The 22,493-nt window shown below is 38.4% G+C and overlaps 1 protein-coding gene across 2 annotated transcripts; it reads left to right on the forward strand.

Moving 5' to 3' along the window:
- The first annotated feature begins 1,182 nt into the window (after nt 1-1,182).
- Nucleotides 1,183-22,375, forward strand: LOC103276737 (guanylate-binding protein 4-like). 2 transcript variants are annotated; one of them, XM_021707059.1, is made up of 11 exons: nt 1,195-1,372; nt 3,947-3,958; nt 4,046-4,074; nt 7,073-7,182; nt 7,689-7,885; nt 9,848-10,093; nt 11,726-12,006; nt 13,226-13,438; nt 20,285-20,387; nt 20,740-20,933; nt 21,830-22,375. In XM_021707059.1, the coding sequence occupies exons 1-11, from the start codon at nt 1,201-1,203 to the stop codon at nt 22,043-22,045; spliced, it is 1,773 nt and encodes a 590-aa protein (XP_021562734.1). In that variant the 5' UTR covers nt 1,195-1,200; the 3' UTR covers nt 22,046-22,375. The 2 variants fall into 2 exon arrangements, with proteins under 2 accessions (XP_008072365.1, XP_021562734.1); XM_008074174.1 differs by having other exon boundaries at nt 1,183-1,372; nt 3,947-4,074.
- The last annotated feature ends 118 nt before the right edge of the window (nt 22,376-22,493 follow it).

Here is a 22,493-nt window from a genome sequence, read left to right on the forward strand (position 1 = left end):
CTGCCAATAGCCCCCATCTCTGAAAAGACCAGCCCTAAAAAGACATTTACTGTCATTTTTTCCACCCCTACTGCAATAAAGGTAACTGAAGTAAACCCCTGAATTCATCACAGCAGAGTGAAACCATCATTTCAAGACTGGGAGTGCATGTCTGATCTGTCTGCACCTGGAAAGCTGACTAATCTACGCACAGCAGAAGCCTGAGGAGTTGGCCATCTGATAAACAAACAGACTGCTCCTCAGTATAATGAAGTGTCATTCTTTGCTACTGGCTGGTGTCGTGGTTCTGGCCTTGGCTTTCACTGCAGATTTGGTGGCGGACACTCCAGATGGCAGCACACATCATGACATTCTGGAGGTAACAGCCCCTAAACCAAGATGATGCTCTTTAACCCTAAGAGGGTCTGAGCATCAAAGGGAGAAATGAGGCAAGGGGCCCAAATATGTTATTCTTTGTTCTCTTGTTTTAATAGATAAGTTGCTTTAATTCTTGTTACTCAACCCCATATAGTCTATTTAGCTTAGTCATGCTTCAAGCAACAACTTATTTCAACCCCCTCTTATCATTAACCCACAGAATCCATTGTTTATTGCCCTAGTTACTTCCTAGTTGTGCAATCCTTTTTGCGGGCTTTTCACAGTTTTTTGTGGGCTTTTACTTTGGCAGGCTACATGTCTAAAACTTTTAAAACATTTGGCAGAATCCAATCCAAATAGTGACCTTGTATGTAAGACCAGTCAGTAGGTAACAAGTAATACTAACTGCCACCTCCAGTTACAAGGTATATGATTGAATGAAAGATGCTAATTTGCTGCCTTATATGGGAGACAAAAAAACTGAAATGTACATAGGGCAGTGCCTCACTGTGTTTAGACCTCAGCCTTTGGATATGAATCCACTGAGCCAGGGCCAGCAGAGGAAAACTGCTTCCTGGCAATAGCCTCAGTGTCACATCTCTCTCTGGAAGGTTCCTGCTATAGTAAGGATCATAAGATAATGTAAATAAGTTATCTGTACTAGTCCTTGGCATGTTGGACAAAATTTAAAAATATCCAAAATGCAGGAAGCTTATAGAAGCTTTCTGCAAGCAAGAAGCTGACAAGAATGTGCTGAGGGTAACTGTTAGGATGAGTTCAGCATCTTGCATTCTACCAAGTGGTTTTTCTGTGTTGCAGGTTACCATGGCCTCTGAATCCATCATGAAGGCCCCCATTTGTCTAGTGGAAAACCGGAAAGAGCAGCTGAAGGTGAATCTGGAAGCAATACAGATTCTTGAAAAGATTTCTCAGCCTGTGGTGGTGGTGGCCATTGTAGGGATGTATCGCACAGGAAAATCCTATCTCATGAATCGTCTGGCAGGACAGAACCATGGTGAGTGTGGTCCTGGGAGGGAGCCATTTACTTAGAACTAGTGATAACACCGGCAGATCACACATTCTCTAGAGTCATCTTAACAAAGAGCATGACTTCTCCCAGTGAAGAAAACTAATTCTCACCACCAAATTTATAACCTCAATCCTATATACCCCTAAAATCTCATTCTTTTGTCTAGTAGTAAACAGTTATTCTAACCCTATTTTTCTGTGGGTTCCATGAGTCTTTTCTTTTCTTTTCTTTTCTTTTTTTTTTGAGTTGGAGTCTCACTCTGTCACCCAGACTGGAGTGCAGTGACCGCTCCCGGCCACCGCAGCCTCCACCTGCTGGGCTCCGGCGATCCTTCAGCCTCAGCCTTCCGAGTAGCCAGAATTACAGACGTGCGCTACCACACTCAGCTAATTTTTTATTTATTTATTGTAGAGATGAGTTCTCGCCTGCCCAGGTGGGTCTTGAACCCGCGGGCTCAGGAAATCCACTCACCTCAGCCTCACAAAGGCGTGGGATTACAGGCTGAGCCACCGAGCCTGGCTTCCATGGGTCTTTTCTATCTCATCCACTTTTTCCTACTCAGAAGCTCAGTTCCAGCAATTAATTATTCTCTTTCTTTTCTTGTACATCACTTTTGCACAAAGTACGTGATCATTGCACATAGCACACAAATATGGTTTGGCATATCCATAAATAAATATGAGGAAGTGTAGGCAGTAGCATTCCTGTACATCCTTTATTTAAATTGGGCTACCAACTGGGAGCAGTGGCTTTTCACCTACAATCCAAGCACTTTGGAATACTGAGGTGAGAGGTTTGCCTGAGCCCAGCAATTGAATTGGAAGCCAGCCTGAGCAACTTGGAGAGACCTCTTCTCCATGATAAATCAAAGAAGTACCCAGATGAGGTTGCACGTGCCTATAGTTCCAGCTACTTGGAAGGCTGAGGCCAAAGAGTCATCTGAGCCTAGCAAGTCGAGGCTGCAATGGCCATGAGTGTGCCACAGCACTCCAACCTGGACCAAAAAGTGAGACTCCTATTCAAATAAATAAATTGGGCTACCATCACATTTTTTTTGCTCCATTTTATAGCAATATTTTGATAATTTATGGTCCCTTTTTCTTTATTTAGTCTTTCTAACATATGAAATATGACATGTAAAATGTAAGCAGAATACACATATAGAGTTAATGACTATAAATTGAATACCTGTTTAATCACTATGCAGATAATGAAATAAAGCACTGAAAGTCTAATAATATCATCTTCTGCTCTCATTGAGGCTCAGCAATATTTTGTTTTTTTAGGGCACGTGTCTTTTACTCTTGATTTTTTAAAACTGGGTCTACAAAATATGTGTGTATTCCAAAAAATAGCTTTATTTGGTCCGTTTTTAACTTCATATATATACTCTTAGATATCTTGCTTCTTTTGTTCAATAAGTAGTGTATAAGTTTTTTTCTGTCATTTGTACCTATAATTCATGTTTTTACTAAAAATAGTATGTCACTGTCTGACAACTGTTTATTTATTAATTGTTAATGAACATCAGTATTATTTCCAGTTTTTGCTTTTAATTAATGAGGCTGTCATGAATACTCTTATGTTTATATTCTAGTGCAAATGTACAAAATCTTCCCTTGTGTAACATGCTCAGAAATGGAATTTCTGAATCAGAGTGTAGGTAAAATTTCTAGATAAAATCAAATAGTTTTTAAAATTCACACATAATTTGCATGCTGACTAGCAGTAATTGAGAATTCTATACATCCTGTAAAATTTTGGTAACAAGACTATTTAATTTTTGGTAATCCATCAACTGCATAGCTGCATATTATTTACCTCAGTATAAATAAGTTTAAGTGCATTTTCACATATGTATTTGCTATTTACATTTCTTATTTTGTGAAGCCTTTTTTCTTGTTAATTTTTTTTTCTTTCCGGAGCTGAGTCTCATTCTGTCACACAGGATGGAGGGCAGTAGCAAGCTCATGGCCACTGCAGCCTGAACCTACTGGGCTCAAGTGATCCTTCAGCCTCAGCCTTCCAAGTAGCTGGAACTACAGGCATGCACCACCACGTCCAACTAATTTTTTGATTTATTGCCGAGATGAGGTCTCCCCAAGTTGCCCAGACTGGTCTCGAATCCATTGGCTCAGACAATCCTCTCACTTTGGCCTCCCAAAGTACTGGGATTATAAGCGTGAGCCACCACTCAGCCTTCTTATCAATTGTTAAGAAACTAAGCCTGTGGTCCTGTTTGGTGCTCCTGTTTTTAAAGATCATGCAGTCATTTATTTTTTTTCTCTAAGGTCATACTTCCTCTCTGACTTGGTAGTTCAGCATCTTTAGGGTTTGAATCTCAGCACACTAAACCAGTTTAAGAAAGAAAACAAGACTTAGAATGTCTTTAATACACTCATATATGTAGAGATTAAGTTGGTTCTCTTTGCTGATATGGAAGGAACCCTTTACCGCATCCCCATCCCAGGCATTTACATTCCAATGTGTTTAACAAAAGCAACCGTTAGGCATTCTGGTCTACCTACTGTTACCCTTTGTTCTCTTCTTCCCTCACAGGATTTTCTCTGGGCTCCACGGTGAGGTCTGAAACCAAAGGCATCTGGATGTGGTGTGTGCCCCACCCCACCAAACCAAACCACACCCTGGTCCTTCTAGACACCGAGGGTCTGGGAGATGTGGAAAAGGTGAGAGAGAGAATCTTCGCTGCTCCTGGTTGCCCTCATATCTTTTAATTTGCAAGCACAACTCAACTTCTGTATATATTCCTGTATACTGCAAATCCAATGATGAATAATGAGGCTAAATTCTATTTCCTCAAATTTCTTTAGCAAGCTAAAATACTCTTGTAATTTATTGATTATATTTCTATTCCCAATTTATACTGAAGAAATGAGTTTCATGTCTCTTTCCTACGGACTACCGATACAGCAGTAAATACAGGCAAACCAGCAAATAAGTAAAGTTATGAAGATAAGAAATATAGGGTATGATCAGGACAGGGAAACACAGATGTAAAAAGTGGAAAACTAATTCAGTCACATGAGTTAGGGAAACTTTCCTGGAGAAAGCTTTCTGGAGTAGCCTATGTGATCAATGGGTTTTACTACTTAAGGAGGTGTAAGGTTGATGAGGTCAGAGGTAGAGACCATGAAAAAATAAGTCTTCAGTGCAAGAAGCTATTTCAGTGGTCTTCAGAAAGGCTTCAGTTTTCTCATCAAGATTTTGGCCCAACTCTCTGAGCTTTGGACAAGAATTCTTCTGAATTCTTTAAAACATGAGCTAGATTCACTAAAACTATTGTAAACGGGATAATCCTAGATCTTTTTGTTTTATGGTTTTAGGTACAACGAATCTTTTCTCCTTGTTTATATTGGTCTGAGTCTGAACTGAAGAAAGAATTTTGGCTTTCTTCACTAAAAAAATAATGAGGGTGGGGGAGGGAAGCATAGAATTAAAATTTTGAATTTATTATTTCAAGTTTAAAGTTCTTAATTATTCTCTCAGTATAACACCAAAATGAAATGTTGATTTGAATAAATCTTAGTTTTCATAAATCTTATTTTTTATCCAATTGTATTTGTCAAGAGACCAAAACATATCAATGTAAACTGAGGGAAGTAGAACCACTGGCTGACCTTAGAACTTATAGTGTGATTTAAAAAAAAAAAAAAATTAAGTCTTTTATGTCTTGCCACAAATCTTGTTTCAAACCTCCTTATTTACTCTGGCACACATACCCACTGCTTTAGTCAAATAAAATAACTTTGTAATACCTTTAAATGACCATGGTCTAAAAATGTTGATGAGGCTGTTGACACTGCCACCTTCTTAATTCTTTCATCTCCACAAGTCCACATTCTGTTAAAGCTCAGCTATTTTCATTCTGCTGCCATCATCCCAGTGAAACACGGTCACTTCTTGCTCTGAATTCACAGTTGTTATCCATGATAATGGACCTCCTCCTCCCTCCATTGTATCTTACTTTTTAAAAATATAATTTGAGAGGCAGAGGCGAGTGGATTGCCTAAGCCCACGCGTTTGAGACCAGCCTGGGCAACTTGGTGAGACCTCATCTCTACAATAAATGAAAAATTAGCTGGGCATGGTAACATGCCTGTAGTTCCGACTACTTGGAATGCTGAGGTGGAAGGATGGCCGGAGCCCAGCAAGTAGAGGCTGCAGTGGCCAGGAGCATCCCACTGCATTCCAGTCTGGGTGATGGAGTAAGACCTCAACTCAAAAACAAAACAAAACAAGCAAACAAACAAAAAGAACTTGTACCTTTTGGTTTTCCTTACAACAGAGATTAGTACTCTGGTTGCATTTGTATGTTGACATGTTTATCTGCCGCTCGAGAAAGTCATCTTCCTGAGGGAACGGCATATGAAACTTTGCATTTTCAAAACCAATTGCAGGATCAAGCATTTTGTCAGATGCACAATTAATAGTTGTTGGACTTAACGGAATAGCATTTGTGGCCTTGGCATAGCCATGATTGAGAAAAAAATCGCAATGGGATAATTGCACACTGATTACTTATTATCTACTATGTTTTAGACATTTCATTCAATATTTTACACATATTGACAATGCTATTTATTTCTGTTAATAGCTAAATAAACTGATGCCTTGAGAGAAGTCAGTGTAAATATCCAAAATGAGGTTTGAATTCAGCATTCGCATTAAAATGTATGCTGTTTACTCTACTAGTCAACTACAGTCCAGCTGAAATAGTGAGTGAACAGCCAAATGAATGAATGAATAAATAAAGAGTAGATTCCTACAGTTTTTCTTTTTCTTTTCTTTTTTAGCTTTTAATTTTTTATTTTAAAGATGTGGAGTACAGCCAGGCTCAGTGGCTCAGCCTGTAATCCCGTACCTTTGGGAGGCTGAGGTGAGTGAATTGCCTGAGCCTGCGTGTTCAAGACCCACCTGGGCAGCGAGACCTCATCTCTACAATAAATCAAAAAAAAATCAGTCGGGCGTGGTAGTGCATGCCTGTAATTCCAGCTACTTGGAAGGCTGAGGCGGAAGGGTCGCCGGAGCCCAGCAGGTCGAGGCTGGGTGACACTCCAGTCTGGGTGACAGAGTGAGACTCCAACTCAAAAAAAAAAAAAGATATGGGGTACCATTCAAGGTTAGGTATACAAATGTTCATTATGCAGGTACACTAATTGATGAAATGCGCCCCCCTCCCCCAGCAGATTCCCACTATTGCCAATCCTGTCTCCTGCCCCCCAACAGTTTCCTTCCTCTGCCAATCCTATTCTTACAGTATTACAATAATTGTTCAAGGTCCACTTATGAGTGAGAGCATGTGATATTCACTTCTTTGTTTCTGTGATAGATCACTCAGTATTATAGACTCTAAGTCCATCTAGGTTGCTGTGAAGTTCATGATTTTTGTCCTTCTTTATGACTGCGTAGTATTCTATCATGTACATGTACCACATTTTTTTCATCCTGTCCTCTTTTGATGGGCATCACGGTTGGTTCTATGTTCTTACTATTGTGAATAATGCTGCAATAATACATGTGTAGATATCTTTTTCATAGAGTGATTTTAGTTCCTCTGGGTATATTCCCAGTAGAGCGATAGTAGGGTCATATGAAAGGTCAATTTTTAGATCTTTTAGGAATCGCCACACTGTTTTCCACAGAGTTTTTCAAATTGTTTTCTAGGCTGACCCTAAGAATGATGCCTGGATCTTTGCCCTGGCTGTTCTTCTGAGCAGCACCTTTGTCTATAACAGCATGAGCACCATCAACCACCAGGCACTGGAACAGCTGCAGTATCCTTCCAGGAAGTGAAGAGCCTCGTTTTACTAAGTTTAGGAGAATGGATCCTGATTCTTTGTTATTTTTGCTGTGACTCAGTTGTACTGGTTGAGTAAGATTGGACACAGGCAAAAGGGAATACTTTAAACACTAGTTTCTAGGCTGGGCATGGCGGCTCAAGCCTGTAATCTTAGCACTTTGGGAGACCAAGGCAAGAGGATTGCCTGAGCATGGGGGTTCAAGACCAGCCTGGCCAATTTGGTGAGACACCGTCTCTTCAATAAATCAAAAAATAAGCCAAGTGTGGTAGCACTGTAGTTCTGGGGCAGAAGGATTGCCTGAGTCCAGCAGGTCAAGGCTGCAGTGTTCGTGAGTGTGCCACTGCACTCTAGCCTGGGCAACGGAATGAAACTACAACTCAAAAAACTAAATAAATACAAATAAAAATAAAAACTAGTTTCTAAGAGACTTCTGGAAATTGTGATATGCGGTGCTTCTCCTTCCTTAACGAAGATCACAGCTACGTGACTGAACTAACAGAGCTAATTAGGATAAAATCTCACCGCAGCCCTGATGCCATAGAAGACTCCATCGAATTTGCAAGTTTCTTTCCAGACTTTGTTTGGACTGTCCGGGATTTCACGTTGGATTTGAAGTTAGGTGATCAAGTAATCACAGAAGATGAGTACTTGGAGAATGCCTTGAAGCTGAATCCAGGTATCAGAGCATAACCTGGGCATTCACAGTTTCACTAGGTGGTGGGATCAATGAAGGTTATTTATATTAGCACGTGATATAAATGTTTATATGAGAGTGGATAGAGGCCCATGATAGCAGTGGTTATTGATTGACACATGTCGATGATTTTAGTAGTTATTATTATTTGAAAATTTTCAGTGGCTGGAAATGTAAAACTCAATGTTCTCTCAAATGACGTTAGACTAAGCAGTAATCATGAAAAAAAAATTGAGGATCACAATTAATATTACCACGTCCTAATACTCGTGTATTATTGTTCTTCATTAAGTGTAGATATTTAAATATTCCATTTAAATGAAATTACCTAATCAGTAAGGAAGTCAGTAAAAACAGAATCACAAGAAGTCAAATATCCTACTTTTGAAAATATATTTTATGGCCGGGCTCGGTGGCTCAGCCTGTAATCCCGTGCTTTGGGAGGCCAAGGTAAGTGGATTGCCTGAGCCCGTGGGTTCAAGACCCGCCTGGACAACTTGGCATAGACCTCATCTCTACAATAAATCAAAAAATTAGCCAGGCGTGGTAGCGTGCGCCTGTAGTTCTGGCTACTTGGAAGGCTGAGGCGGAAGGATTGCCGGAGCCCAGCAGGTCGAGGCTGCGGTGACTGGGAGCGGCCACTGCACTCCAGTCTGGGCGACAGAGTGAGACTCCAACTCAAAAAAAAAGAAAATATATTTTACTCAGTATATTTAACCTGCCTAGATAGTTACTTTCTTCAGAGAACTAGAGATTTATACACTAAATGATTCAAGAAAGAAAATATTGATATGTGTTTCTGATAAAACCTTTCATTTTAACTTTTTCGTAACACCTTCCTTATACTACAGCCTTATATAACATGTTGTCAATGTATGACAAGTTTATAATCAGTTTGAATTATATTTAACAGTAGACAACTGATTGCACCTAGAATCAATATCTTTTGTGTGTGTGTGTGTGTGTTGGAGTCTCACTCTATCGCCCAGACTGGAGTGCAGTGGCCGCTCCCGGCCACCACAGCCTTGACCTGCCGGGCTCCGGCCATCCTTCCGCCTCAGCCTTCCGAGTAGCCGGAATTACAGGCACGCGCTACCACGCCCGGCTAATTTTTTGATTTATTGTAGAGATGAGGTCTCGCTGCCCAGGCGGATCTCGAACCCTCAGGCTCAGGCAATCCACTCACCTCATCCTCCCATAGGCGCGGGATTACAGGCTAAGCCACCAAGCCCGGCTAATCAATATCTTTTTTTGGTTCATTCATTCTGTCATCCTTTTCATAAACATTTATTTTGAAAAAACAAGTATGTGCCACATTATCCCTCTGCAAGACAATGTCAACTCCAATATCATCTGACATAGAAAAGTGATGAGATTTTCAAATTATACTTAGATTAGCTTTACTCTGGATTTTTCTGCTAAAGGAATCTCTAAACATATTTATGATATTTATAATTTCTGCCTCTGGTTTTGAAATAGTTTTCATTACCACCTTGGGAATTATCTGTCATCCTCGTGAGATTGCTCCCAGCAACATCTGGTTCTTATTTCTTGCATTATATTACTTTAGAGCTTACATTTCTGACATGGGACTCTAATATCAGCAATGTATTTCTGACATCTTTTTTTTGATTCATTAATCATTCAAAAACACAATAGTCAATCTCCTAGCCACCACACAAGGCAAAGGAAGACAATAACAAGTTTCTTCACTTATGATGATTGCCTCCCCATTTTCTCTAGAAGTGCTTTTCCTCATTCTTGCCCTTGAACAAAAATGGATTTTTCAAACCTTGGTTAGATCAGCACAAAGCTGTATTGTATGCTTGAATAAAAGATACACAAGGTAGAGGAAATATATTGATGTAAAGGTCCCTGGAAATGTCCTCAGCCTTCTTACCTACAAACTGACCCTTCAGTGATCACTCTTTTTATATTTCACAGGCAAGAATCCCAATATCCAAAAGTCCAACATGCCTAGAGAGTGTATCAGGCGTTTCTTTCCAAAACGGAAGTGCTTTGTCTTTGACCGGCCTACAAGTGACAAAAATCTCCTACTTCATATCGAACAAGTGCCAGAAGACAAACTGGAAAAGAATTTCCTGGTGCAATCCAAAAAATTCTCTTCATACATCTTCACTAATGCAAAGACCAAGACCCTGAGAGGCAGAATCATAGTCACCGGGAATCGTGAGTTTCTTGTTTCCAAAGCATGTCTGTCTGTGGTTCAGTGTGTGTGATGGAGTTATGATGTTTCTGTGGGTTGACAGATAATTGGAACAAATAATTTTGTTTCTTGATGTATAGAAGATTGAAGTAGCAAACATTCATGCCACATGTAGAAGTGCATATTTCTTAAAGTTTACTAACATGAAGATTTCTTGAGGCCAAATATACCTCACAAAATAAATATGTGAATGACATAAGTAAAAACAGCTGTTAAGGAGATTTCTGCAAGATGAGAAAGAAGCCCTATATGATGAGTGTTTTTCAGTGAAGCTGTGTAAGATATTTTATAAATTTACATCAGTCAAAAAATAAGTGGCAGACCATGAGTTCCAGGCAAGTTCATTGAGAGAGAAAGATAATTGTTTCTCAGACTCTTGATGAACTTGCCTGGAACTCATGGCCTGCTATGTATTTTCTGACCAATGTACATATATGATATACCTTGTCTATTTTCACCGAGCAGCACTCCTTCACGCAAGCTTATTGAGAGTTTGAGAAACAAATTTAAATATCCTCAGGGGCACACAGCAAGGACAAGTTTTAATATATCTGTGGTCTACCCTTTGGAAGCAGGTGTGCACTGTCATTATGAGTGGTCAACTGCAGGTTCTTTAGGAGACATTCCAGAATGGAGTAGCACATTGCATCTGCAGTTCTCGGTGACTAAAAGTTATCAAAAACAATAAAAGTATTTAAACTGTGAATCTATTAATAAAGAACATTTATAAGAACTGATCTGTAGGCCTGTACTAATCTCTATGCTTTAGCAATATTGACGGTATTCATAGGTAAGGACACCATTATGGGCAGCAGTGAGTATCCTGTGGAGTATACATTTGAAAGCACTATTCAGAGACACAGGTACCATGTTCCATTTCCATCAAGGTGAACCAAATGAATTGGCCTGCTTACCACTGAGGTCACCTGCTACAGGTTCGACAAAAATATATCATGGTTTGATTGTGTGTGTGTGTGTGTGTGTGTGTGTGTGTGTGTGTGTGTGTGTGTGTGTAGATTACTACAGTACTACAGTATGGAAGGTAGAATTGCCCTGATTTATGTAAAGCTTTTTTTTTCTTGGACTTTTAATAAACTCTGTACAAAATAAATCTCATTTTTTGTGCAGAGCTGGCTTCATAGGCATATGACCTGTGCCTATGATAAACCAGTCCCCTTGCTGAGATGGGCCCATGCTTTGTTCAGCACTCTATGATGCTGTCTTCAAATTCCTGATCACATTTTTTATAAGGGATGTGCATTTTTGTTTACAACTAGGACTCACAAATTGTGTAGTTACCTTTATCTATCTAATAACTCATTTGTCTTTTATTTATATGAGAAAGTAGTTTTCTAGAAAACCTTAAAACATATTGGTTGCACTCAGTAATTTAATTTTGTAATTTGGTAAATTTAAGAGGCATAAAAGAAAGAGTGAATAGGAAAACCAGTGATGCTATTATAAAGAACTGGATTCATGGATTAAGAAAAAGAAGGGTAGAAAACTTTAAGATAAATAGTATTTTTGTGAGTCTTAGAATTCTGGTCCTTAAATCTTGCAAAACAGTGAATGACATATATATATGTTTCATTCAGGGTTGGGGACTCTGTTGGTGACCTATGTGGATGCCATCAACAGTGGAGGAATACCTTGTCTGGAGAATGCAGTGACAACTCTGGCAAAGTTTGAGAACTCAGCGGCTGTGCAGAAGGCAGTTGACCACTACAGCCATCAGATGGTTCAGCGGCTGAAGCTCCCCACAGACACACTCCAGGAGCTGCTGGACTTGCACACAGCCTGTGAGAAGGAAGCTATTGAAGTCTTCATGGAGCACTCCTTCAAGGATGACAAGCGGGAGTTCCAGAAAGAGCTTGTGGTAATTTTGGCATTTATCATTCCTGATTCCTGCCCTTCTGAGATGAGGCCTGAAGTCTACTTTTTGACCCCATGGCTAATCTCCTTACCATTGTGAAAGGAACCTGGATTTTAGTGACTCTATAGGCTAGAGATTGTACTTTTTCTAAATGATTGTCACTTTTTTTTCCTATGGTGCACAACAAATTGCCATTAGTTTAACCTCCTAAAACAACACAAATGATTAGATCAAGTTCTTTAGGTAGGAAGTCCTTATCAGGGTTTGACAGTACTCTACTCATTATAACATAGGTTAAAAATAAGTTGTCAAATACGCTTAGCTTTCCTATAGAAAAAATACCCTCCATATTCTAGCCAGCAAAAATGCAACAAATCCTGCTGCTTATAATCCCTTTTGTTTACTGTACTGACATCAGCTGGAAGAAAAACTGGTTTGGGGCTTATGTAATTAGGCTGTGCCCAACAGGGTACACTACATTTATTATTAAAGTCAACCTGTACTGTGTAACATAGTTTAATCACAGGATTAATATCCATCATATACACAGGCCCAGGAATATACAGAATGTGGACAATAAGGGGTTAGAAAACTTATGGGATATCTTAAGTCAACTGACTCTCTGCAGGTTTACTGAAAGTTTATCTTTCAGTCTACCTGGGACTTACATAAAAGTGAGAAAATTTTCTTAATTCATGTTGAAGAAATCCAGCTGAACTGTAATTCACAAGTATAAACAAAATAAAATTCTGTTCCTATATCTTCACATATTCAAATCTCATTGAAAAAAAATGCACAGATTACTCATATCTCTTTTCATAATACACTTAACTCATTACTGGGGAATTGTTTTGCCATGTATGTATTTTTGTTCATAGCAGCCTACATTTTCTGAGGAAATTTTACTTTTAGCCAGGATTCTACTTACTATTGCTTATGGTTGGAAATCAGAGGCCTGTTAATGATACTACAGATTAAAAAAAACAATGGAGTTTATGTTCTCCAACCTCATGATTTTACAGATATTGAGCCTGACCCCAGAGAGGTAAGTGACTTTCTGCAGGTCACACAGAGATTTGATCAGAACTGGGTCTGACTCCTGGTATAGCCCACATCTTAGTCCATTTTGAGGGCAACTCATTTCTTCTTCAAAGAGGATCACAGTAGGACCTTCTCTTCTAACAGCTTCTCTCTGGTGTGTCTCCTTCCATTTCCCTGGTAGACAACCATAGAGCAAAAGAAAGAAGACTTTGTGCTGCAGAATGAAGATGCATCTGTCAAACATTGCCAAGCTGAGCTTGAGCGACTTTCGAAGTCCCTGATGGAAAGCATTTCAAGGGGAGCTTTCTCTAACCCTGGAGGACACAATCTCTACTTAGAAGCAAAGAAAAAGGTTGAACTGGACTACAACCTAGTGCCCAGAAAAGGAGTTAAGGTGAGGAATAAGGGGAGGGGGAAATGGTTACTAGAGTGTGGTCAGAGGGTATTTATTGCCCTTTTTGAAAATGTAAGATCACAGCACCATTATGAAATGAAAGCAGAACATAGCAGTATACTGACATTTTTAGTTTTTACAAGTAGTTAGACACTCTTAAAGACACTACAAGTATATCCTTCCAAAGAGGATTTAAAATAAGGAACCCAGATGAAACTAATCTTTCATTTTATTTATCAAGCTAATAGTTTTTGTGCTAACTATAGAGGATATATTACGAAGCATACAACTTTGCTATCAGAAGCCTATGATCTTGCCTGAGATAGAAGAATTGATAGTCAATTGGATATGGTATGATTACAGTTATCATACTGGTATGGGCTGATAGTGATAAGGATGATGATAAACATATAGCTAACACACATTCACTTGCTATACCAGGTATAATATTAGATAAGCTTGATGGATTATGAGTTTCATCTTCCACATTTTACAGTTGAGAAAAGTAATTACTGGAGAAGCTAATAAGTTGCCTAAAGATGACACAGCCAGTGAATGGTGGAGCTGATAGGAATCATTTATATAGTTGGCAGCCATTGGAAACTCAGATATTTTCCTTTTGAGAAAACTTTGTCCTGTGTTCTATGATGACTGTACCTACTTACATTCCTACCAACAGTTTCCAAGGATTACCTTGTCTATATATCCTGCCAACACATGTTATTTTTTGACGCTGTGATAATGATAATGGACATTCTCATAGGTATGAGATAATGTCTCATTATTTTTTTAATTTTCCTGATGAATAGTGATATTGGACAATTTTCACATACTTGGTCACTAATTTTTTTGAGAAATGTCTATTTAGGTACTTTGCTTATTTGTTTGTTTTTTGATTGAGTTATATGATTTCCTTATATGTTTTAGATATTGCCACCATATCATATATATGCTTTGCAAGTATTTTCCCCTATTCTATATATCGCTTTTTTGTTTTGTTGATCATTTCCTGTACTGTGCTGAAACTTTTAGTTTGATGTAGTTCAATTAATTTTTGTACTTGTTGCCTGTGCTTTTAGTGTCTGATCTAAAAACTCATTGCCAAGGGCAGTGTCAAGGTTTTATAGTTTCTAGTCCTACAGTTATGTGTTTAATCCATTTGTGGATGATTTTGTGTATGGTGTAATGTAAAGTCTGATTTTATTGTTTTGGATATCTAGTTTTCTCATTACTATTTATTGAAAAGGCTAGCCTCTTTATATTGTGCGTTCTGGTTACATTTGTTGAAATTATTTGACTCTAAATGTGTGGATTTACATCCTGGCTGTCTATTCTTTTCTATTGGTCTATGTATCTATTTGTGTTCCATACTATACTAGTTGACTACTATAGCTCTGTAGCAGATTTTGAAATCAGGAAATGTGTTACCTCTGGCTTTTTTTTTGTTGTTGCTAATGACTGCAATGACTATTTAGTATCATTCATGGTTCCATATGAATTTCAGAAATTATTTTCTTATTTGCGTGAAAAATATCATTGGGATTTTAATAGGAATTATATTAAATTTGTAGATGACTTTGGGTAGTAAGGGGAATTTTAGTAATAATTATTATTCCAGTCAATGCACATGGAATAACTCTCTATTTTATGCCTTCTTTAATTTATTTAATCAATGTTTTATAGCTTTTAGTGTACAGATCTTCCATATCATTGATTAAATTTATTCATTAGTATTGTTCTTTTTGAGGCTATTGTAAAAGCAATGGCTCTCTTTTTCAGATTTTTTTTTTAGTATATAGAAAATATAACGGATTTTTTAATGTTAATTTTATATTCTGCAACTTTACTGAAGTGCTTTATTATTTTTAACAGCTGCTGGTACATTCTTTTTTTTTTAACATATTTTTAATTTTAAAATTGTGGGGTACAGTTAAGGGTTAGGTAGACAAATACATATTGTGCAAGTACCCTTGTTGATGAGGTGTGCCCCCCGTCCCCAGACAGATATTGACTAACATTAATCCCACCTCCCTTCCCCTCCCTGCCCCCCCATAGTTTCCTGCCACTGTCAATCCTTTTTCTTATAGTATTACGATAGTTGTTCAGGGTCCACTTATGAGTGAGAACACATGATACTCAGATCTTTGTTTCTGTGAGAGATCACTCAGTATTATAAACTCCAATTCCATCCAGGTTGCTGCGAAATTCATGATTTTGTTCTTTTTTATGGCTGCATAATATTCCATGGTGTATACGTACCACATGTTTTTTTGTTTTTTTTTTTGAGTTGGAGTCTCACTCTGTCACCCAGACTGGAGTGCAATGGCCGCTCCCGGCCACCACAGCCTCGACCTGTTGGGCTCCGGCGATTTTTCCGCCTCAGCCTTCCAAGTAGCTGGAATTACAGGCATGCGCTACCACGCCCGGCTGATTTTTTGATTTATTGTAGAGATGAGGTCTTGCTGCCCAGGCGGGTCTCGAACCCGCGGGCTCAGGCAATCCACTCACCTCAGCCTTACCACATGTTTTTAATCCAGTCCTCTTTTGATGGACAGCATAGTTGGTTCCATTATCTTGCTATTGTGAACAATGCTGCAATAAACATATGTGTGCAGGTATCTTTTTTATAGGGTGATTTGAGTTCTTCGGGGTATATTCCCAGTAGGGGGATTGCAGGATCATATGAGAGGTCAATTTTTAGAGATTTTAGGAATTGCCACACTGATTTCACAGAGGCTGTACTAGTTTACACTCCCACCAACAGTATAGAAGTGTTCCCTTTTCACCACATTCTCTCCAGCATCTGTTATTTTTTGAGTTATTCATAATGGCCATTCTGACTGGAATTAGGTGGTATCTCAGTACTTAGTTTTAATTTTCATCTCCTTGATGACTAGTGAGGTTGAACATTTCTTCATGTATCTGTTGGCCGCTCATATGTCTTCTTTTGAGAAGTGTCTGTTCATATCTTTTGCCCAATTTGCAATGGGGTTGTTTGATTTTTTCTTTTCAGCATGTTTGAGTTCCTTGTAGATCCTTGATGTTAGGCCTTTGTCAGACCTGGAGTTGGCGAATACTTTTTCCTAGTCTATGGCTGTCTCCCTGCTCTCTTGATGATTTCTCTGGCTTTGCAGAAACTTGTCAGTTTAATGAGATCCCACTTGTGTATCTTATCTCTTATGGCCTGTGCATTTTGGGTTTTGCTCAGGAATTGGATGCCAGTTCCAACTTCCATAAGGGTATGTCCAGCATTTTCTAAAGTTCTATGGTTTGAGGTTTTACATTTAGGTGTCTGATCCATTTAGAGTTAATTTTTGTGTATGGGGATAAATAGGGGTCTTGTTTGAATCTTCTGCGTATGGTCAGCCAGTTTTCCCAGCACCATTTACTGAATAGGTTCTCTTCTCCCCAGTGGTGGGTGGTGGAGGCTTTGTCAAAGATGAGTTGGTTGAGAAATTGAAGTTTTGCTTCTGGAATCTCAATTGTATTCCATTGGTCTATATGCCTGTTCTTGTACCAATACCAGGCTGTTTTGATTATTGTAGCTATATAGTAAAGTTTAAAGTCTAGTATTGTGATACCTCCTGCTTTGTTTTTTTGTTTTTTGGGTTTTTTTTTTTTTTTTTTTTTTTTTTTTGCTAAGGATTATTCTGGCTATTCTTGGCTATTTGTATTTCCATATGAATTCCTGTATTGTTTTTTCTAGCTCTGATAAGAATGTTGATAAGATCTGATAAGAATGCTATTTAATGGGTATTGCATTAAATCTGTAGATTGCCTTAGGTAAGATGGACATCTTCACAATATTGATTCTTCCAATCCATTATCATGGGATATTTATCTACTTGTTTGTGTCATCTTTGATTTCTTTGAGCAGTGTTTTGTAGTTTTCATTGTAAAGGTCTTTCATATCTCTTGTTAGGAAGATGCCAAGGTATTTCATTTTTTTGGTGGTTATTGTGAATGGGATTGTGCTTTTTATTTGGGTTTCTGTTTGTTTATTATTGGTGTAAAGAAAGGCAATTGTCTTTTGCACGTTTATTTTATACCCTGAGACTTTGCCAAAGTCCTTTATTAGGGCAAGGAGGCTTTTGACAGATTCTCTTGGGTTTTCAAGGTACACAATCATGTCATCTGCAAAGAGAGATAACTTTACTTCCTCTTTTCCTATTTGGATACCCCTGATTGCCTTCTGTTTTCTGATTGCTCTAGAAAGGACTTCCAATACTATATTGAACAGGAGGGATGAGAGTGGGCATTCTTGTCTTGTTCTAGTTTTCAGGGGAAATGGTTCCAATTTTTGTCTGTTTAGGAGTACGTTGGCTGTGCGTTTCTCATAGATGGCTTTTACTATTTTGACATAAGTTCCATGTATGGCTAGATGTTCAAGTGTTTTTATCAAGAAGGGGTGCTGGATTTTATCAAAAGCTTATTGTGCATCTAATGATATAATTATGTGCTTTTGTTTTGACATCTGTTGATGTATTTAATTACATTTATGGTCTTGCAAATGTTGAACTAATCTTGTGTCCCAGGGATGAAGCCTATTTGGTCATGATGGATGATTTTTGAGATGAGTTGTTGAATCCAGTTTGCTAGGATCTTGTTGAGAATTTTAGCATCTATGTTCATCAAAGATATTGGCCTGTAGTTCTCTTTCTTTGTTGGGTCTTTACCTGACTTGGGTATCAATGTGATGTTGGCTTCATAAAATGATTTGGGGAGAGTTCCATCTTTCTCAATCGCCTAGAATACTTTCAGTAGGATTGGTATCAGCTCCTCCATATAGAATAGAACTCTTATAGAATTCTGCTGCAAAGCCATCTGGTCCAGGGCTTTTTTTGTGTGTGGGTAGTTTTCTTATTACATAGTCAATTTCTTGATTGTTATTGGTCTGTTTAGGGTCTCAATTTCTTCTTGTTTCAACCTAGGCAGGTTGTGTGATGTCAGAAAGTCCTCAATTTCCTTAAGGTTTTCAAGTTTGTTTCCATACAAGTGTACATAGTACTCTCTAATGATCTTTTGTATTTCTTCAGGGTCAGATGTGACTTCATCTTTTGTGTTTCTGATTGTGTTTATTTGGGCTTTTTCTCTTTTTTTCTTGGTCAGTCTACCTAGGGGATCATCAATCTTGTTTATCCTTTCAAAGAACCAGCTTTTTGTTTCACTGATTTTTTTGTAGTATCTTTTGTCTTCTATGTCCAGATTTGGGCTTTTATTTTGGTGATCTGGATTCTTCTGCTGAAGTTAGGGTTTTGGTGGTCTTGCTTTTCCATCTTCCTTAGATGACTTGTTAGGCTGTTAATTTGTGATCCTTCCATTTTCTTCATGTGCATTTGTAGAGAGATGAATTCCCCTCTTACTACAGCTTTCATGGCATCCCAGAGCTTTTGATAAGATGTTTCTTCATTTTCATTTGTTTCCAGGTATCTTTTAGTCTCTGTTTTGATTTCATCATTGACCCAGGAGTTGTTTAGCATCATGCTATTTAGTGTCCATGTCTTTGTTGGTTTGGGGGAACCTTGTTGGTGTTGATGTTTATTTTTATTCCACTGCGGTCTGAAAAGATGCATGGCAAAATTTCAATCTTTTGACATTTGTTTATGCTTGATTTATGGCCAGGTATGTGGTCAATCTTTAGTACATTCCGTGTGGTGATGAGTAGAATGTATATTATGTGGTCCTTGGGTGAAGTGTTCTATAGTTATCAATTAAGTCCATTTGGTCAAGAATCACATTGAGGTTCCAGATCTCATTGCTGATTTTTTGTCCTTATGATCTCTCTAGGGTTGTGAGTGGGGTATTACAGTCCCCAGCTATGATAGTGTTAAATATCCATCCACAGATGAATATGTGAAAAATTATTCAACTTTAAAAGGATGGAAATCCTGCCATTTGTGGCAACATGACAGGATATTATGTCTAGTAAAGCCAGATTCAGAAAGATAAATATTACATGACTCACTTCTACAGGAATACGAAAAGGACTGAACTCATATTAAGTGAAAGTAGAATTTTAGTTGCTAGGGGCAGAGGGGTAGGGGAAGAGGGGAAATATTGAAAAGAAATCACACTGGGTTACAATGTCAATAAGGCCTGAATACAAAACATGCAACTTGGTGACTGTGATTAAAATAATGTATCGTTCACTTGGAATTTACTAAGACAGCAAATCTCAAGGAATGCCATTACACACACACACACACACACACACACACACACACACACACACACACACACACACAAGATAACAATATGAGGTGATGGGTTTGTTAATTAGCTTGGTTAGCATCAACTAATCATTTAACAGAAAATATGTATATCAAAACACTGTGCTGTATACCTTCAAAGACATACATTTCTTATTTGTAAATCATCCTTCAATAAAGCCAGGAATAAAACCTAGAAGGCAGCCTAGAAAAGTACCTGGCAGAGAGGTAGGAACTGCTAATTGAAGTATTGATAGATGTTATCCTAGTTAAGAAAAGATAGCACAGCATCCAGGCAGGAGTAAGCAAATGCCAATACTGTAAACAAGGGAGGTTGTGTGTCTAGAGAACTGCACATAAATCTGTGTATTACACCCTGGGTTGGGAGTGGGCAACATTCCTGGGAAAGGAGGCTGAGGAGCTAAAAAGGAGGCTGCTGCACAGGGCTTTCATGTCACAACAAAGAGCTTCTATTTTGTTTTTCTTCTGTCCATGGAAAGAAAGAAACCACTGTGTGATCCTAGGCAAGATGCAGAATTTATAATATCAGATTTGAGGTTTTTTTGAACAATAATTTTCAAACCAGAAGACTAGATGCTTGCTGCCAGATAGATCTTTCCTTCTTCTTGTTCCATAGGCAGACGAGGTTCTCCAGAGCTTCCTGAAGTCACAACTGGTTATGGAAGAATCCATCCTGCAGGCAGACAAAGCCCTCACTGCTGGAGAAAAGGCCATAGCAAGTGAGTACAGCAGGGGCAGAGCTCCGCTGTCAAGAAGCGGATAGGTTCCTGCAATACCCTCTTGATGATCTAACAGAAAAAGTCTCCTAATACAAGAGCTTCCTCCTACTAGGAACACAAGCTGTGCTAAATCTGAAAATATCAAGGGGAGATGGGACTGCACATCCAGCCAGTCAGCATCTTTCTATAACATTCCAATACATATTCTTGATGACATGGCTAATGGGAATTCAGAGATTCATAATTTTTCAACTCCTTCCATTTTCAAAGTCAGCCTGGTCTCTGAGCTCTGGAGGGTAGAACTCAGGCCTGACTGCTATTTCATTTCCTCTCTAAAACCTTCGTGAAACAGCGGAGCGAGCCCAGAAAGAAGCAGCTGAGAAGAAACAGGAGCTGCTAAGACAAAAACAGAAGGAGCAGCAGCAACTGATGGAGGCTCAAGAGAGAAGTTTCCGGGAAAACATCGCCCAGCTGAAGGAGAAAATGGAGAGGGAAAGAGAACAACTTGTGCAGGAGCAGGAAAAGATGCTGGAGCACAAACTGAGGGTAAGTCTGGATGAAACCTGGCATTGCTTGAGGGACAATGCCCTGGTTCCTCAGAAAGAGAACAGACAAAATTTTAATGGCAGTCACAATTCAAGAAGGAGTTGTACCTTTTGTGTACATGTTTCACTAAAAGTTATATGCTTCACTAAAGCCTCAAATACATTTGAATCTTACTGACGCCTGTACATCTAAAAGACTTTAGCATTTTCTGTCCTATTGGACTTTGGAGAGTACTCATGACATTCCCCAAGGTGCTAAACTGCTGTGTCTGGTGATCATAGGATCGTCTCACTGTGCCCCAATTTAATGAGACCTAGTCAGGACTCTTGAAAAACCATTTAGTCCACTAGTCAGGACTCTTGAAAAACCATCAAAGAGACCTGCAATAATTTACCTGCTCTAAAAGTATCAGATGTTGCCTGATATTCAATGTAAGATGCTGAAAGCTCTGAGTTTACCTTATTTGTTTCCAAGTCTGTCTTATTCATCCTGTACAACCTGTACATTTTTTTTCCCAACCTGAAGCTTGACAGCCAATGTTCTATACATCATTAGAAATCTCCATTATTTTTTAGATGAGCATGGCTATGCAACCTCAGTGGAACTGAGGATTAATCAGAATTAAACCTGCATTTGTTCCCAAGGTGCATTCTTTCTCTGGAACAAAACTCCTCTTCACCCCAGTGAGAGAGTTCAGAGGGAATCTCACAATGCTATAAACCATACATACTCTAACTATTCAGGTCCAAACATCTGGAAATGTTGGAAAATATCATCAATGTCCTAAAATGATAGAAAATAGGCACAAGGGCTTAACTAATAAATTTGCTAAATAACAAGACACTGGATCTTAGATATTGATGATTTTCAAAAGTGGACTTCTTCCCCTTTTATAGGTCCAAGAAGAACTGCTTGCAGAAGGATTTGAAAAGAAATCTGAGGACTTAAATAATGAGATAAAGCGACTAAAAGAAGAGATGGCAACAGCTAAAAAACCTTCACTGTTTTCAGAGATCCTGGAGGGGCTTGCTGATATTTTGATTTTATCATTACCCGGGGCTGCTAAGCTACTTGGTGTAGGGGTAAAATATTTAAGCTCTCTTATTAGTTAGGCTGAGTATTCCTGTATGGGAATTATAAAATGAGGTTTCTTTTGTTGTAACAGCATAATACTCTTGCTCATTTTGTAATTATATGTGTTATAGCAGTTTCATTTGAAAAAACTTGAAAACAAAAAGCAGTTATCATAGAATGTCAAAGACTAAATCCACAAAAACAAACTTAATTTTGATTAAATTAATGACTTTAAAAATTAGGCACCAAGTTACAACCAGTGAAGTTTTTTCTAGAAAAGATTTAAGCAAAGCAAAAAGACACTATGGTAAAATAAAGAAACCATATGCAATTTTTATTACAGATGCAGAGATCACATCAATTATAATTAACTTTCACAAATCAATGAAAAGAGAGCAACCCCACTTTATTAAAGTAGGCCAAAATGTGGTTACTTTTACTGATAATAAAGTTTTGTAAAGTAAACCATGAGTTTCTTCTTTCACC

The sequence above is a fragment of the Carlito syrichta genome, unplaced genomic scaffold (assembly GCF_000164805.1).
Source record: "Carlito syrichta isolate Samal-C Ts95f unplaced genomic scaffold, Tarsius_syrichta-2.0.1 Scaffold316362, whole genome shotgun sequence".
Taxonomy (NCBI): domain Eukaryota; kingdom Metazoa; phylum Chordata; class Mammalia; order Primates; family Tarsiidae; genus Carlito; species Carlito syrichta.

Bases quoted from the DNA above. Each gene is read 5' to 3' on its own strand.
- LOC103276737 (XM_008074174.1), top strand. From the start codon at position 1,183: ATGGCCTCTGAATCCATCATGAAGGCCCCCATTTGTCTAGTGGAAAAC. The intron at 7,183-7,688 runs GTATCCTTCCAG...CGAAGATCACAG, and splicing joins CAGGCACTGGAACAGCTGCA to CTACGTGACTGAACTAACAG. The intron at 10,094-11,725 runs GTGAGTTTCTTG...TGTTTCATTCAG, and splicing joins AATCATAGTCACCGGGAATC to GGTTGGGGACTCTGTTGGTG.